General features: G+C 38.9%; 1 protein-coding gene across 1 annotated transcript; it reads right to left on the bottom strand.

The window, feature by feature from the left end:
- Positions 1 to 208: 208 nt before the first annotated feature.
- Positions 209 to 1,004, bottom strand: LOC108072533 (uncharacterized). Its single transcript, XM_017163710.3, has one exon. It carries the CDS (start codon positions 895 to 897, stop codon positions 349 to 351), a length of 549 nt encoding a protein of 182 aa, XP_017019199.1. The 5' UTR covers positions 898 to 1,004; the 3' UTR covers positions 209 to 348.
- Between the last annotated feature and the right edge of the window lie 14,914 nt (positions 1,005 to 15,918).

The following is a 15,918-nucleotide window of genomic DNA, read 5'->3' as shown; positions in this document are numbered from 1 at the left end:
AAAGAGACACGCAAACAAGAAAAATTGGCAATTGAAAGATTGAAATAGAGAGAGGTTCAGGTTGGCTCAGATTGGCTTAAGGTAATTGGGATAATATTCTACCCATTAAATTCGTCGTGGGACATTTCAATTATTTGTTGTGTTTTGTTTATTATTGATATAATTTAATAACAAATAAAAGAGGTGCAAAGATAACCAGAAAATCGTATTTTAGTGCCTTCATTTTTCAATACTTTAATTATATAATTTCTTTAATTATCATTGATATAAGCGAATGATTTAAAATGTAATCCGTGAATAAATATAACCATGCTTTTCAAGTTTTATTACTTCCTTTCTATATCTTTATTAAGTGCTTTTGTTGGGTTCCTGGGGTGGCTTTACCAGCATGGCACTCAACTCCTTGGCATCATTTGTCAGGTAGTGACGAGATCTCTTCTGCAAGTCCTCGGATTCTTGAACGCGCCTAGATAACTTCGCCCTGATTTCACTGTTCAACCTTTGGCTGCCATTGTCAGGTCGTTCAAGTTTTCTGTATATATTATGCAAGTCCAGATATATATCAGCAATGTCTTGATCAACCGCTTGCATTTGTTGCATAGAAGTAGCAATGGAATCTTTCATATACGTCATGTCCTTGATGAGCTTGTCGTTCAAGTAGAGTTCGCACTTAACCCTGGGCATTATCAAGTCAATTAAGTCATCCACGTTTAAGTCACTGCAATGGATTACAGATTGTATCTTTTCTAAGGTACTATTCACAATTTGGTCCAGTTGCAAAATTTTAGGATTTTCTGCTTCAAGGGAATTGCTGCTGATGTAGTGATGGGATTCCATTTTTTTAGGCTGGCTTATAGTTTCCGAGCTTTCTATATTTTCTACACCATTTTCCTCCATAATTGTTGGCCCATGAAAACAAAGAATTTTATGAAGAATACAAATTTATTGTGGTTTCCAGAATTTTGAACAGATTTTTAGAATAAAAGTAATTTATGGCAGGCAGCTTGCTGGGGTTTTTTTTTTAAATCTATATTTTCTAGGGTAAGTTAATAAATTTATATATTTTTACTAGAAGACCCTAAACTTTTGGTCGACGTTCACAATTTTTTTATTGCCTTTAAATTTATAAAATATACATAAATATAAAAACACACACATTTTCCTTTGGGTATTTCTTTAGGAAGCTAAAAGAGTACCAAAACAAAAACAAACCAATCTAAAAGCAACAGTTTCCTAAAGACCAGCTTTTGCTATTTGGCTTTAAGCATTGAAAAATGGATCATGTTGCATGCGAATATTCAACAAAAATCAGCAGCATATTTCCCTGATTTATCCCTGGGCTGCAGGGCCTAATTCAATTGCCTAAATGGCCAACTGGCCGCTATTTCCTGCATGCAGTGCACAAACCCACTCACTTGAACCGGCTCTTGTGCTCCGAGCCAGCTTTTGTCCAGTTGGATATTTCGTTTCATTTTTATGAGGCTTGCAAAAAATAGCCAGTCGAGTGGAGTGGAGCTGCGATGGCCGATGGTGGACGATGACCAAGTCCATGGAGAGTTCAGCGCAACGCTGAGCGCTGTCAACAATCACGAACCAATTGTCTATAAATACCAGCAGCGTTAAAGCAAACTCATTCGGATCGGGCCAGTCCCTGGCCCTGATTCCGAGCTGGCCTGGGACCCCGGCAACCCACTGCGATTTCCGCCCTGTCGTTTTTCATTACATCGCATGTAACTTCCGGGCTGTTAAAGCGACACGCACCGTGCTCCTGTCCTCGAGTGGAGTCCAGGCTCCTGGCCGTTGTCATGGCTGCTGACAGCCGTGCCAACAAATTTACCAGCTGTGAGCGTGACTCACGAGGCATGGGGCTTGTACCTTCGATGATGTCAATAACATGAGAGTTTTTACAATGTGTAGTCCTTCATCTTGGCTATAGGTTGAAATATAAATAATATAGGATTTTTAAGGAAACTTATTTAAGTCTCGAATTAGAGTGATACTTTTTCTTGGCTATAGCTTGATTTTCTCAGATTAGATTTAGATTTTCTGCAATCCTATAGATACTCTTTAAAGTTCTACAAGTTGTTCGACACTTAGGCGTAATTTTTTCTTTAAATTTAGAGACATTACATCTTTAATTATGCTACTATTAGGAATTTATTTAATTAATACAAGTACAAATACTTTGAAGTATATAAAAATTTGGGTGTTATTAATTTATTGAATGACTAATCCCCATCACGATAGCATCTCTAGAAGCAACGCACACTCCATCGCCATTGGCACGCCTTGACTCGGGCTCTCGGGTTCCACATCCTTCTGCTATGCCACCGCATCCCTCCTGGACTCCACTAAGCCCGCCCCCACGAGCCCGACTGATTCAGTGTTTGTCCGCACGTTTAGAACTGGAAATGACAAATTCACTGTAGGTGGGCCCAGCGCTGTCGCTGCCTCGGCCCAACTGCTCCCCGCTTAACTCCGGCAACACGTTTGCGACTCAGCAAACACCATCATCAATTTCCGTGGGGAAATCACACAAATTTTTGCACAAACAAAATGTTTGGTTGGCCACTGGGCAGCAGCAGGAGCAGGCAAAAAACAGCGAATTGCCCACGAATTTTTGCATGTGACTCTGCGGTGTGGGTTTATCTTCTGTATGCCGGTTGGTTTTTGGACTGCGGCTTAGACCCGGACCATATCTACATATTTGGGCGGAATATTGAAAAAAAAAAATTAACTAAATCTGGATTTGTGTTCATCAACTCGGTATTTGAGTATATTTCGTGCCTTTGATAGCTGGTAAGCTGGTCAATACACTTGGAATTGAGTGATCTTATTTTGGTGAAAGATGGGAGCATTTTGGGGCTGAATTATAATTAATATATATTTATTTTATATGAATTTATATATCTATAAATATTAACAACAGCTACCCCTAGACCTAGAGGCAAGTATCTAATATTTGTCTGAACTAATCCGAACACAATCCTTACTATACATCCTCCCTTGCCTCATTACGATTTCTAAGTTTTCGCCAAATTAGAAGCAGCTTTCGCTCATTTGTTGAGCCCACTTTCTGGGGGTCAAAAATCCGATCAAATTAAGACGAGGGGTGAAGTCGGTCCCAACTTTATATCTTTTTGTGGCTGTGGCTTGTTCCGGAAGTGGATGTACTTTTCCCGGTTATTGTTGGCAAGTAAAGCTGGGCCTTGTAATTTGCCTGCTACTTCTGGTGAACCGTAAAACTTTCAAAAAGTCATCAAAAGTTTATTTAGACGGGACAACCTAAGTCGGAGCACAGTTTTCTCCGCTTGACTTTATTTTTTCTGCACTCTGCATATGTTAACGGCACAATTTTCAACGCTTGCAAGTTGCTGGAAACTTTTTAAAGGCCTCTCCCTGTCGAGTCCATTTGGGCGATCATAATTTAAGTTGAGCACGGTCTTTAAGTTATTTGAGCGCATTGTGGGGTTAAGGGAGGAAGAGAGCTAATTAGCCAAAGCCAATGGGAAACGTACAAAAGCGAACTCGATTCGATGTTATCGGGTTGCGCCCCTTATCCCCACGCGGCGAAGCTCGTTCCTGCCCCCCATTCACTCTCGCTTCTCGTTGTAATTGCAAAAGTTTATCTTTATCTCGGGCAAGCAGCAACTCGCAGCAGCTGCAGCTACATCAGCAACTAAAGCGGCAAATGGTCGCATTAAAGTAATTACATTCACTGCTCTCATTGCTGTCCAAGCCCATGCAAAGCTGAGGCTACCTGAGACGAAACCCAAAGACGTAGTAAAGGATAAAACTGGGAGCGAAAAGGATACAAGCTCTAGAATACCCGTTCATCCAGTATGCTTGGGCACTTTGTTTATCATTCATTTAGAGCTAGAAGTTTTAGACGTGGTTTTGTAATGGATTTTAAAAAACTCCAATAAATATTTCCTAATAAGTGATTGTTAATTTTTAAGTTCTGAACTGTTATATTCAATTAATTAAATATAAATCAAATTCCATTTCTTGAACCATTTCATAAACTAATCTCTCAGAAACCAATACACCCCAAAGTGCCAAGAGCAAGGAGTATCTCAAGACGAGTCCTTCATCCAATGCCAATTTGCTAGCAGAAACCGAAACGCATTCGACTTGCTAAAGAATGAAATAAGAGAAGACGGTAAATGGTGTGCTGATGATTCCCAGGGGGGAGTCGGGCGAATTTCCCGAAATAGTCGAGAAAGTTGCTGGGCAAATTCGTGGTAATCAATCAAATACATACCTTAAATTCCCTTAAAGAAAATCAGAAATAAGCTCATTCTCCTATCCAGCAACGCCTTGTGAATAGCATTAGAAATCTCCCAGAATTGGCCAGAACAGAGCCATTCGAAAGTCCCTTGACTTGTTGCCTCCTTGGCCTAGTTTATTACCAACTCGCATTCACATTCGCGCTGATGACAGTCGTCCAGTGCACAGCAGCAGCAGCTGTGCTCTATTCGAGGGCAGTCTCACTTAAGAAGATTAAAGACGGTTCCTTGGCCAGAAGCTAGCTGCAGGACCTGGCCTTTTTTTCCGCACGCCAGTTCAATTTTCAATTTTCCGGCTTTTCGCGGTCTGCCTATATGTATGCGGTGTGTGACAACTTCATTTGTTTGCGGCATCTCCTACATTCGATTCTAAAAGCCGCAAAGCTGAATGGATTTTAATGGAACGAATACTCAGTTTTCTTGCCTTTAATTGGTTAGAAGTATGGTATTTCATACATTTTGTAGTCTAGGAAATTCTTTGAAAGTGTAAAAATTATTGGTATACTAAAAGATTCGACAAATTTTCAAACCCAACGCATTTTTGGATAACTAGAATTGCTGGTTTGAAATGAATAGCTCAAGGTTTTATCAATTCTGTCATCTCAGACAAAAGTATTACCCCAGTGACATCCTCTACCTGTTTTGGCTATATCCAGCCAATCTCTCCTGTCGAGTCCCATCATTTCCCCCCTCTAACAAAAGACACATTTCGAGCTGAAAACATATTTCTGCTGCATTTGTTGTCGCTCCGTTCGTCAGCCAAAATGCAAATATCGCACTAAGCATAAATCGAAGCATTTCCATAAATTCCCACTGTGTCGACGACGTTTCGCCAGCTCACACTCTCGCCCTCCATCGCCATCTCTGCAACACTTTATCCCCTTGCCGCGGCTTCTCCTGTCTTTCACCGAAACGAGGCGAAAAATAATAAAAACTAAAAAATTGTCAACGAAACAGTGAGACTCGAGAACAATGTGTTTCACTATTTGCAATCGAATTTGGCACTGTTGATTTGCCATGCCTCCCACCAGTTCCACCAAGGACGTTCGTATTCCATTTGATTTTTATGCTGTTTCGGTGGAGGGAAAAAGTGTAAATGCATCTATTGGTTTTCGAATTAGAAGCGTTTATAGTGGTGTTAGCTTTTATTTGCTCAGTGATATGCATATGGGAATATACTGACAAAAAAATATATGATATTTTGAATGTAGTTTTAATAATATTCTTAGAGTATTTAAAAACTTTATCTGTAATAGTAGAGTATTAATATTTTTCTACAAACCCAATACAAGACATTTTCACATTAAAGTCTTATAAATTTATGCCTTTTCTCCTCTTTACCCAAAAAGTCCCACAGAACTCTTATACGGATATTTCGCAAAGCCGGCTATTGAGTTCGGCTCGCGTACTGTTGCTCCAGTTTCTGGCTTTCTCCGCAGCGCCATTTCCGGTTGGGCCTACCGCAAGCAGAAACTTTGTCAACGCTCGCCAGCTCTCCATATTCAGCCCTCGCTCCTCTCAGACGGCGCTCTTTTGCCAGCATATTCACTCTTTTCCACCGAATGTTCTCTCTCTTACCCCGAATTTTCCCTCTGAAGCCGGAGAATCGGGCGCCCCGTCGCTCTGTGTGTCAGTTGAGTTTATGTCTTCATCGGATTGGGTCTGCTCGAAATTTATTTGCATGCCGGTCAGGCCTTACCCCTTGGAGTATGCTCTATAAATTAAACATAAATCAGTTGCACGACAAATCATTTGATTTCATTTGACGAAGTCCTTCGCTCTGCACCAGAGCTGGTGACATTTTGACTTTGCTCACGTATCCCGTGCATGGATGGGCTTTAAGGCCGGGCCCAAACGACTTGACTCTGCCCCAAAACAACAGCCAGCCATTGATGAGTGAGTGTCAAGGGTTACAGCGAATTAGGGAGCGGGGTTAGATTAGGGGGCAGTCGGTGGGCTGACACGGAATTGATAAGCAAATAGCCATTTAATGGGCCTGAACTGAATACGCAAAGTAATCAGAGTGATTAGCCGAATGAGGTTGAGGCAGTTATTTTTTGTTCCGCTTATCACGATTTGATATTTCAAAAATCGATACGATACACCCACTTATCGATGTATTTTATGCTGCATTTTCAACTAAATTTACGATTTATTTCATGAGGAAAACTTTATAAATAAAAAAGGGTTGGATGTAGCCATAAAATGAAGAGTTTACAGGGCTTCACCGCCACCTAGCCAAGTTTGGCAGCGCTTTCTAGGAGGTATAATACTTTGTTTAGGTACAAAATATGTATTGTTTCAAGTTGCCATAGAATTCTCAACAAAAGCATTGAAAACGACACCGAAAAGCATACAGACAAGGCCTAGAAAAGTTAGAGTATATTTAAAATACAATTTTTTAGAGTCGCATTAGTGTGCAAAATATAGACCTTCCACTTCTCCTCTGTTCTCAACTAAAAATCCACCAATAAATCCTTTCGTAAGCTTATATCGTGCAAACGCCAGAGGCACCACATTACAACGAGTCCATTAAAAATATAACGAATTTATTCCAACCAACTTCCGTTCCACTCAAACTGGTTAGGCATAATGGGCTAAATGTTCTATATCTTTGTTCCCTGTGATAACCCATTCCAGCCGGGGGTGTTGCGTTTTGCCACGTCATAGGAAATACGCAATAAAATCAAATCATGCTCAAAATTTGATGAATATTCATGGCATTAAAAGCTCTTGAATTATTAACGACGAAGATTTTCAGTTGGCCAAATGCTCTTCCCAAAAAGCACTTGGCCAGCACATACACCGCATCTGCATATAGTCATGCATATTCCCTTTCTCCACTCGCCTCCCTTTTCCCTTCGATGGCTGAAACTGTTCAATTATGAATTTTTGACATTGTCTCCCTGCTAGCAGCGAAGTCTAGTGCAGGGAAGAAGGTGCAAAATAGGCGAAAAATGCCAGGGGATGGCGAATGCTGATGGCGGGATGAATGGGGTCTAACAGCCCTTAAATGGGCCTGCAATTCGCCCCTCGACTCACCTTCGCTGGCTTGGGAAGTCCTGAGTGTGTTGAAGAGCCATCGAGAACATCTTTGCCGGAGTGCATCCGACTGATCCCCGAAACAGAAAAGAGCAACACAAGTGAAAGTGCCAACAAAGGCGCTGATTAGACGATGGAAGATACAAAAGGAGTGGAGTGACATACTGGATGCACGTTAATTGAGCTGGAAGGAGACTCGAAGCAGACTTTGTCTGCTGGGATGACAACGTCTAGTCATTCTAGAATTTTGTATACTGGTTTAAGAGGTTTTAAACCGTTTGCCATGGAAAGTTTTGCTCAATATTCGATAATTCGTTGACATATTTATATATTTCCTCAAATATTATAATTAGATAATGAATTGCCCTCGGAGGTCATTCTAGCATGTCCAGCCCATAAAATGATGTACTGGGACAACCTTGGGTAACATAAAAACGAGACCAAATTATTACTTAATTATTTTTAAACGCCTATTATTACAAGGCACAGATGTTGTTGCCTCTTTGTTCGGTTTTATATTTGTCTCTCGGCAGCCAACAGCCAAGCGAATGTTGATTTCCCTGCAAAATAAATAAAAAAATATTTCTTACTTGCGTAAATTGGTCACGTCGCCGGTCTCAGGTATAAAACGGATATTGTAAAATTAAATTGATTCTCTGTTGCTGTACTGCCAACCGCCAGCGTCCTTTTCTCTTTTTGCCTGGATGGTTTAGATTTTATTTTTTGGTTTTTGCTTTACATAACATAATGGAAAGCTGCACACACATATATATAGATACATATTGTGTGCAGAATAAATAAATATAAATGCTGGTTCATCATTCTCATTTTCATCAAGGAAGCGTTACACATTTACGTGACAGATTAGTGAGTGATAGATAGAGGGCCAGCAAGCAGAAAATCGTGGGACAAGGATAATCATTTTCAAATACATTTTTCAAACCATTTCAAGGAATTAAATGGGGAAGTTAAGGATAAATTAATGGTTCATATACGGTTTAATATTGCATTATTTTCTATTTTTCATTAGATGTTTTTATTAATCCCTAGCAAGGTGAAAGTATTGCGCATAATTATTTGTATAAATGGTTTTAGAACTAAGTTTAATTTATTAAAGGAGCATTTTTTTGATGTTAACACACAGTACACTGTCAGGAAATGCCTCAAATAAAAGCAAGCCTAGACAGATGTATAATTCAAGGAGAAATCCTTGAGCAAAGTGCAACAGCATGTGGTAATTATCTTGCCGCGAGTAGTAACAAAAGTGAAATTGCAACAGCGCACAGAATGCTCGAGCAATAAAAAAAGGGCGGAGGTAAAAAAAAGCGAGGAAATATAGGACGAGACTTTGACCCTCTGATTTTGTCAAGGAACGATGCCATATCTGTGACTGTGTGGCCCAACATGTGTGTCCACGGCAGTTGCCGTGACAATCCCAATCACAACACAAACAAGGACCAGGACTCCTACTACAGCAATTATAATGAACAGTGAAATGGAGACACGACTAGGAAGAGAATTGGCGATGCAACACACATGAGTTTTTTGGAAGTTTTTCATAAGGTCAAGTTACAAAATCTGCATTACTTTATTTTTAAAATATAATTTATCAGTTCTTTTTGATATACTAAGAGTTTAGATAGTACATGTTAAGGTCAGCTTAATTTAGAGAAATTAATTTGGAACTAGTAAGTCATTGGCTTACTTCTTCAAAAAATATTTCTGTATTTACAAATTCAGTCGTTTTTGTCAATTATAACAATTTCCAATTAGTTTAAGCCAATTAATATATTTAGATTTATTTATCCCAAACAACAGGTTAAATCTTTTTCTGTTCGACCGAAGGACAAGTGATTTTAAAAAGAAAAAAAAACACTTTACTATTAAATAAACCATTTTTATCAAACAATGCAGAAAACTCTTGAAAGATAATTAACTGATTACAGCTTAAAAATTACTTTAAACTTAATCGTGTTCTCACACTTCGCAACACAATTGGCAGCACAACGAGCTTGTGTCTAATCTGTAAGTCACCAAGTGCTAATTTTCAGCGAAGAAAACTCGGCCAAGTGCCAAGAATAAAGCTGTCGCAGAGGCTTGCCAAGGGAATTGAACAAAGGTTGGCGGGAAAATTCACCTGTGTTCATAAATTGATTAAAAACATACATGTAAAAGTACAGATAAAGTGACTTAAATTTATTTTTATACCCTTGCAGGGTATTATAATTTCAGTCAGAAGTTTGCAACGCAGTGAAGGAGACGTTTCCGACCCTATAAAGTATATATATTCTTGATCAGCATCAACAGCCGAGTCGATCTAGCCATGTCCGTCTGTCCGTCTGTCCGTCTGTCCGTCTGTCCGTCTGTCCGTCTGTCCGTCTGTCCATCTGTCCGTCTGTCTGTTTCTACGCAAACTAGTCCCTCAGTTTTAAAGCTATCTGAATGAAACTTTGCATATAGTCTTCTATATGCTCTCACTGCTATATATGTCGGAACGGGCCAGATCGGACGACTATATCATATAGCTGCCATACAAATGTTTGATATATTTGTAGAAAAAAAATTATAACTTTGCTGTTTTTCAACATTTTTGCACCATTTTTTAGAAATAGCCATTATTTATTATTTCAAAATTTTGGTAAAAATTTTATGAAAATCGGACGACTATATGATATAGCTGCCATAGGAACGGTCGAGAAATAAATAGGAAAAAAAATTATAGTTTCGTTGTTTTTCAACGTATGTTTATCTACTCTGAGATATAAGCTTTTTTTATTATTCTAGAATTATGGTATAAATTTTATAAAAATCGGACAACTATATCATATAGCTGCCATATAAGCCGATCGGTAGATGTAGAGAAAATGTAAAACTGGGAATGTAAAACTGTAAATGTCAAACTCTAAACATAATAAGTATAGGTAAAATGTAATGAAACTCTGTTTTGTGAGTGTTTTCAGCATTTAAATCTATAATATAAACATCGAAACCAATCTGCAAGGGTATACAAACTTCGGCGTGCCGAAGTTAGCTTCCTTTCTTGTTAATTCAATAATTAATTCTTATACAGCTTTCAGTCAAATTAAAGCTGATTTATTAATTCCAGAAATAGTACAAGTATCAAGAAAATAGAATGATTTACTGACTAAAGTTGTCTTAACTTGTTAGTTGAATAAAACAAGGGGGAGCTTACTTTGTTTTACTTGTTGACGTGATAAGTTTTATGGCTGGGGGAGAGGACACGAGTTGAACAAACTTCCCATTTACGTTGATGGGCTTGAAGTTAAGGAATTCCTTTTCCTGTTTTTTCAGCAAATGAAGCATGTCGCGTTATGTTTTGTCAGTCCTTAAAAGCACCGCACAATTTGCACACACGTAAACACGGCACCGAACGCTGTCAGCAAATCCTTCACTCCAACACACGGACACATCAAAAAGCCGCATTTATCATGCAAAGATGGAACTTTCTGAGGAAGTCGGCAACGGAAAGCTTTTTAGTTCTCTGTGTTTTTAGTTTCAGCAGGTGGGAGTAGTGAAAACAGTATGTCTTTTTGTTTGTTTTGTTTTTGCCTGGACAAAATTAAAAGGGTTTCGAAAGGTAGAAGGTACTCTGTGAGCTTGTTGGTTAATCCTCCTGCAAAATAAAGCCACTCCTAGCTACGTTCTTCAAAAAATATAGTTGTAGGTTAGTCTTAATTCATTTTATTAAAAATAACAATATATTGTTTATTGATTGTTTAATGGGCCGGCTTAAATTATATCGATCTGGCGATAAGGGCAAATTATTGGAATAAATGTTAAGCGTAAAACGTTGTCGTTGCAACCAGTCTCTGCCCTAAAATGATTCAATTAAAGATACAATTTGCATACGATTTCATATTATATTCAATTTAACTTTTTTCCCGACAGCAATTACAACTGCAAATAAATTACATTAAAGTAGGCAGGGACACATGTGCCAGGCCGTGGACAGCGAAAATTAAATGCCAGCCGTGTCGATTTAAGTTCAGCAGTCAAAGACGGACAACGGTGAGGCAAACTGGAAATAATTTCGATAAAAGTTTACCGGAGAAGTGGCGTCTGATGAGCGTTGAGATTGATTTTTTATGTACATATTTTTATACCCTTGCAGGGTATTATAATTTCAGTCAGAAGTTTGCAACGCAGTGAAGGAGACGTTTCCGACCCTATAAAGTATATATATTCTTGATCAGCATCAACAGCCGAGTCGATCTAGCCATGTCCGTCTGTCCGTCTGTCCGTCTGTCCGTCTGTCTGTCTGTCCGTCTGTCCGTCTGTCCGTCTGTCCGTCTGTCTGTTTCTACGCAAACTAGTCCCTCAGTTTTAAAGCTATCTGAATGAAACTTTGCATATAGTCTTCTATATGCTCTCACTGCTATATATGTCGGAACGGGCCGGATCGGACGACTATATCATATAGCTGCCATACAAATGTTCGATATATTTGTAGAAAAAAAATTATAACTTTGCTGTTTTTCAACATTTTTGCACCATTTTATAGATATGGCTATTTTATATTATTTTAGAATTTTGGTAAAAATTTTATGAAAATCGGACGACTATATGATATAGCTGCCATAGGAACGATCGAGAAATAAATAGGAAAAAAAATTATAGCTTCGTTGTTTTTTATCGTATGTTTATCTACTCTGAGATATAAGCTTTTTTTATTATTCTAGAATTATGGTATAAATTTCATAAAAATCGGACAACTATATCATATAGCTGCCATAGGAGCGATCGGTAGATGTAGAGAAAATGTAAGGCTGGGAATGTAACTGTCAAACTGTAAACATAATAAGTATAGGTAAAATGTAATGAAACTCTGCTTTGTGAGTGTTTTCAGCATTTAAATCTATAATATAAACATCGAAACCAATCTGCAAGGGTATATAAACTTCGGCTTGCCGAAGTTAGCTTCCTTTCTTGTATAATTATAAATTAAACTAAAAGGTTCAGCTTTAACATTTTTTTTACACATTTTCCTCATAGGTTTTTAGTGTTCTTATAAACGCTGCCGGGTCCAGGACTACATTGCAAAGGCATTACTTCTCGGGGCATTTCAATTTTTCTTCATAAATATCCACAAATACATTTCCATTTGCCTGTGCTGCCGCTCGTTATGTTGTTTCAGTTGTCTTTTCAATTTGCATATCAATGGGCAGCGGATTCCCTCGAATTCGACGCCCATCGCATGCATCCATCAGCATTTCCATATGTCGACATTGCCATCGTCAACGGCAGCGCGGGAAAGAACAACACTTTTGGCCAGGAGCAAAGGCAATCGGGCAATTTGTTGTTGTCATTTGGCACCTGTGAAGTTGTGCGCTGCACTGCGCGTTTTAAATTCATTTAACCGCAAAAATGTCAAGCCACAAAAGAATTAATGCCACTCCCATTTTCCGAATCGCCTTTTTTTTTGCTGCCGATGCTGAATTTAATTACTCAAGTGGCTGGCAGGGACAAAAAGGCAGGAAAGAAGTTAGTACTCGGGGCAATAAACGTGCAGGTATAAATGTTTGTGAATTTATGTCCATTGAATAGTATTTAATCCTTGTTCAAAGCGAGCATCAGAAGGGGGCGATAGGAAAAGAATTAAATATAGTAAACATGAGTGATTTTTTTAGATTTTCAGGGGGAATAACGCCACATATTGGTATGAAAACTATGTGAAATATTGGAAATTGTATCAGCTTATTTATTTATTTCGATATTCATTCATAATTGTAATTTAGTCTTTATATTTACATCTAATTAAATATCTATATTTATTACTTAAAATTATATAAAACTCCGCTTTATTATAAAAATTATTTTACGGGTCAGATCTTAACTTTTTACTAATCAGTGTCGGCATGTCACTTCTCTCTTTCCGTAATTTCTAACTTTAAGCCTTCAGAGTATTCCACACTTTTAGAAAGAGAATCGTCGCCATTTGCCCGTAAGTGGCAAGTGCTCGCATCCCAGCGGGATATTCCCCTGCTGCAAGCAATTGCTGCTGCCTACAGAGAAACCCCGTCAGAGAGCTCCCTGGTTAAAATATTCGATTTCTGGCACTTGCCAGCCAACTCTTTAAATATGCATTATGTACATTTGTAGCACGCCCCGAGGCGGAGGTCCTTTCCGAAGGAGACCTAGGAGAGAGAGAGAGAGAGGGGGATCGTGGAGCCAACGGTGCTAGTGCCTAATGGCACTTAAGCTTAGGCATCTCCACGGGTGGAAGGGCCTCGCCTCCCTTAGGCCCCCGGCCCTCTGATGGGCCCACTATATCATGGATGCTCCTGGAGAAACGTGATTCGTTGACGCTCTCCGACTTTGGTTTGGTTTGGTTCCGCATTTCGCATTTTTGCCTAGGTGCAAATGCAAATTTCAAGAAAATCTGATTTCGTCTATGGATTCCATGCTGCTCCTGCATAATTTATACGCACAATGCAAGCATCCAACAGTTCGTGGAGGCTGAGCACAAGAACCAGAAATGGTGTAATGGGCGATGTAATACACAAGGAAACTGAAGGAGTACCCTTTTATTCGTATCGCTGCTTAATGACTGCGGTAGCCACTACAAGCTGAAAAAACTCTAATCAAATGGAAACAAAATATTTACAGAATATAAATAAAAATTGATTTAAATTTAAATAAATATTGATATTCGAAAAGAGAATATTCTTAATGCAAATGTGCAAAAAATATGCCTATTTTCCGATAAAAGCACATATTAATAAACAGTAAGCTTATCTCTTATTTTAATTTATATTACAGAGCTCATATCTTGTTTTTTATTTATATTTTTCCCAATTACCATGTTGTCTCTATATAAATTTCTGTTCTTGGGCCCGTGACTGCGGGAAATTTGTACCCGGAGACTCCAAAATGACGCCGCAAAAGTCCGTGCTGCATAGCCGCGAGCTGCATTAACACAATCTTTGTAAATAAGCTTTTATCCGTTGAACGCAGAGACTTCTCTGTTGCCCTGCTCTGTTTCCCTCAGACGACTTATTGTCCGAACCGAGACTGAGGGGCTCATTCTCTTTATCTCCGAATGCCGGAGCTTTTGTTTCAGGAATAACAAGAGGAGCGGCGGTAGCAGCGGCTCAAAAGGTTCAGACGTGCACCGGGGCGTATGCGTAATGTTTCCACTTTTTGTCCATACATGTGCCCGGCAGTGTGTATTCTGTGTGTGTGTGTGTGAGTGTTTGTGTTGAAGTCTTTTGTATGCCAACGGTTGTAATTATTGCTACTGTTCCCGCCACATATAGAAACATACGTATTCCTGTCCTTTCTTTCCAGCCCGAACTTGTTCTGGTTTTTCTTCCTTCGGGCCTTCGCGACTCCGTGCTTTTGGAGTGTTGGCTTCAAATTTTCAAGCCTTTTGTCAGCGCTAATTAGCACAGTTTGTGGCCTTTTGACTGAGGAATGGCCTGTACAAGCTTTTGCTTATTTCGAATGCTGAAGAAATTTATTAATATTAAAGAAGTGTGCAATTCTAAATGTAGTTTCACGTCCTGAGCAATATTTATCCATTTTTATTTGAAATTATCGATTATTTTTACTTACTTAGGCTAAAGTATGCATTAGTGGTCAAAAAAGCTAAGCACTCAAGATCTGTTAATACGAGACACCATAGTTCTATAGATATTGTTATGGTTTTCCTAAAAATATTCTAACTTGTCAGACTTTATAACTCCTAACTGCATTTCAAGAAATTGCAGGTGAATGCAATATTATTTACCTAAATCGTTACTAATTGATGCATTATTGATTGCAATTTAAACGAGAGCTTATAGTTTATCCCTCGAGAAGGTCTTTCACTTATTCGCATAATAAATATATTTCCATCAACGCCATTATATGTATTTCCCAGCCTTCGAACCCTTTATCCATTTAGATGAATCGCATTCAAAATGTCAACTCAACATAATTTCAATTCCACAAATTCTAAATCAATTAATGTTAAGCCCTTGCCGAAAAATTTGCAACTTTTTTGCGCCCATGGGGATTCTGTTGCGAGCCATGGGGGGTGTTCGGTTCGGTGTGGCTGCAGTGCCCCAAATTGGAAACAACAAATGTCAGCAGTTTTATGTGGTGCAGGACATCGACAACAACAAACAGGCGCAACAGCAGCAACAGCAACAAAAGCGACTACTACGACAGACAAATACAATGTATAAATGATGATGTGGCTGATGATGAATGCACAAGTGTGTGCCGGCGACTGCGGCTGTGTGAGTGCGAATAAAAGGGACGTGTGTTTCTCTATTTGTGTGCATGTGTGACAAAGTGAATACGAAATTTGCATACGTTGGCTTTACGACTGAATATAGGGAAAGAGTTTGCCTTGGCTACCAATTTACGAGCAGATCACCCAAATTGAAGGACTATCCATCCCTGTCTGTCCTGTGTGGGTGTGGGTGTGTGTGTGTGTGTGTGTGAGTCTCGCCTCTTGTCATTTCAAATTTCCAAACATTTCTCCGCAAAAAATAAACGTTTCAGCTTGAACCACTTGATTGCGGTACTAAATTAAATTATGGCATTACTGAATACGAAATACATTCTAAATTTATGTGAA

The sequence above is a fragment of the Drosophila kikkawai genome, chromosome 2L (assembly GCF_030179895.1).
Source record: "Drosophila kikkawai strain 14028-0561.14 chromosome 2L, DkikHiC1v2, whole genome shotgun sequence".
Classification (NCBI taxonomy): domain Eukaryota; kingdom Metazoa; phylum Arthropoda; class Insecta; order Diptera; family Drosophilidae; genus Drosophila; species Drosophila kikkawai.
This window is presented reverse-complemented; position numbering and strand designations above follow the sequence as displayed.

Bases quoted from the DNA above. Each gene is read 5' to 3' on its own strand.
- LOC108072533 (XM_017163710.3), bottom strand. From the start codon at position 897: ATGGAGGAAAATGGTGTAGAAAATATAGAAAGCTCGGAAACTATAAGC.